The sequence below is a fragment of the Camellia sinensis genome, chromosome 1 (assembly GCF_055761805.1).
Source record: "Camellia sinensis isolate YWXY chromosome 1, ASM5576180v1, whole genome shotgun sequence".
Taxonomy (NCBI): Eukaryota; Viridiplantae; Streptophyta; class Magnoliopsida; order Ericales; family Theaceae; genus Camellia; species Camellia sinensis.
In genome coordinates this window covers 172,997,379-172,998,592 of record NC_138961.1, presented here as the reverse complement: position 1 = coordinate 172,998,592, position 1,214 = coordinate 172,997,379, and the positions used below count along the sequence as shown (strand labels likewise).

At 39.2% G+C, this 1,214-nt stretch overlaps 1 protein-coding gene across 1 annotated transcript; it reads left to right on the top strand.

Moving 5' to 3' along the window:
- The first annotated feature begins 468 nt into the window (after window positions 1-468).
- Window positions 469-1,214, top strand: LOC145820800 (secreted RxLR effector protein 161-like). Its single transcript, XM_082917352.1, has 2 exons — window positions 469-543; window positions 642-1,214. Exons 1-2 carry the CDS (start codon window positions 469-471, stop codon window positions 1,212-1,214), a joined length of 648 nt encoding a protein of 215 aa, XP_082773478.1.

Sequence of the window (1,214 nt, the reverse complement as noted above, 5' to 3'; positions counted from 1 at the left end):
AGTGCCATTTTTGCCCATGTCACCAAGCATACTTTCGTAAGTCTCCTTATCTCCCTTGCAACATCTCATTCTTGGCATCTTCATCCGCTTGATGTCAAGAATGCATTTCTTCATGAAGATCTTCTTAAGACAATTTATATGGCTCATCGACCCGATTTTCAGGTTAAGGGGGAGTATTCGGGAAAAGTATGTCGGTTACGCAATCCTTGTATGATCTGAAACAATCTTCACGAGCATGGTTTGGTCGCTTCAGTTCTATTATTATATTTATGAACTTTGTTCAGTGCCACTCCGATCACACTTGTTTCATTCACTGGAATTCTACAAGTCAGTGTATAGTCTTGTTATTTTATGTAGATGATATTATTTTCACAGGTGATGACTCTGTCAGCATTGGTCAAGTAAAGAAGGACTTGGGCTAAACTTTTAATATTAAGGATCTAGAATGTCTCAAATATTTTTTCGGAAATGAGGTGGCTTGTTCAAGGGAGGGGATCTCCTTCTGTCAAAGAAAGTACACCATTGACTTGCTTCAGGATACTGGTATGTTAGGGTGTAAATCTACTTCTACTCCTATGGGTCCTAATGTCAAACTCACATAAGAGTCTGGTGAGTTGCTAGATGATCCAGGCATATATCAGCATCTTGTTGGACGCCTCATTTATTTGACCAACACTAGACTTGATTTGACATTTGCAATTAGTGTTGTGAGTCAGTTCATGCATGCACCTTGTAAAGAGCACCTTGATGCAATTCTTCATATTTTGAGGTATTTAAAATCTTCTCTTGGCTTGGGATTGTTCTTTACCGCTGGTCTCCAATCTTGGCTCTCCTGTTTCACCAATGCAGACTATACAGGATCTAGGACTAATCGGCATTCCACTTATGGCTTCTGTACTTTCTATGATGATCATCTTATCTCATGGAAAAGTAAGAAGCAAGCGGTGGTTTCTAGGTTTTCTGTAGAGGCTGAGTATCGGGCTATGACACATGGGACATGTGAGATTCTTTGGATTCGCTCTATTCTAGCAAGGTTGGGTTTTGAGGAGACTGTTCCTTCCTCTTTATTTTGTAATAACAAATCTGTCATTATGTTATCCTCTGATTCTATACTTCATGAACATACTAAGCATATCGAGGTTGGTATACATTTCATTCGAGAAAAAGTTTGGACTGACATTATGCGTCCATCCTTTGTCGTTTCTTCTCAGTAA

Excerpts from the sequence above, each read along its gene's own strand:
- LOC145820800 (XM_082917352.1), top strand. The coding sequence starts at position 469 with ATGAGGTGGCTTGTTCAAGGGAGGGGATCTCCTTCTGTCAAAGAAAGT. Across the intron at positions 544-641 it reads TGACTTGCTTCAGGATACTG|CATCTTGTTGGACGCCTCAT; the intron begins GTATGTTAGGGT and ends GGCATATATCAG.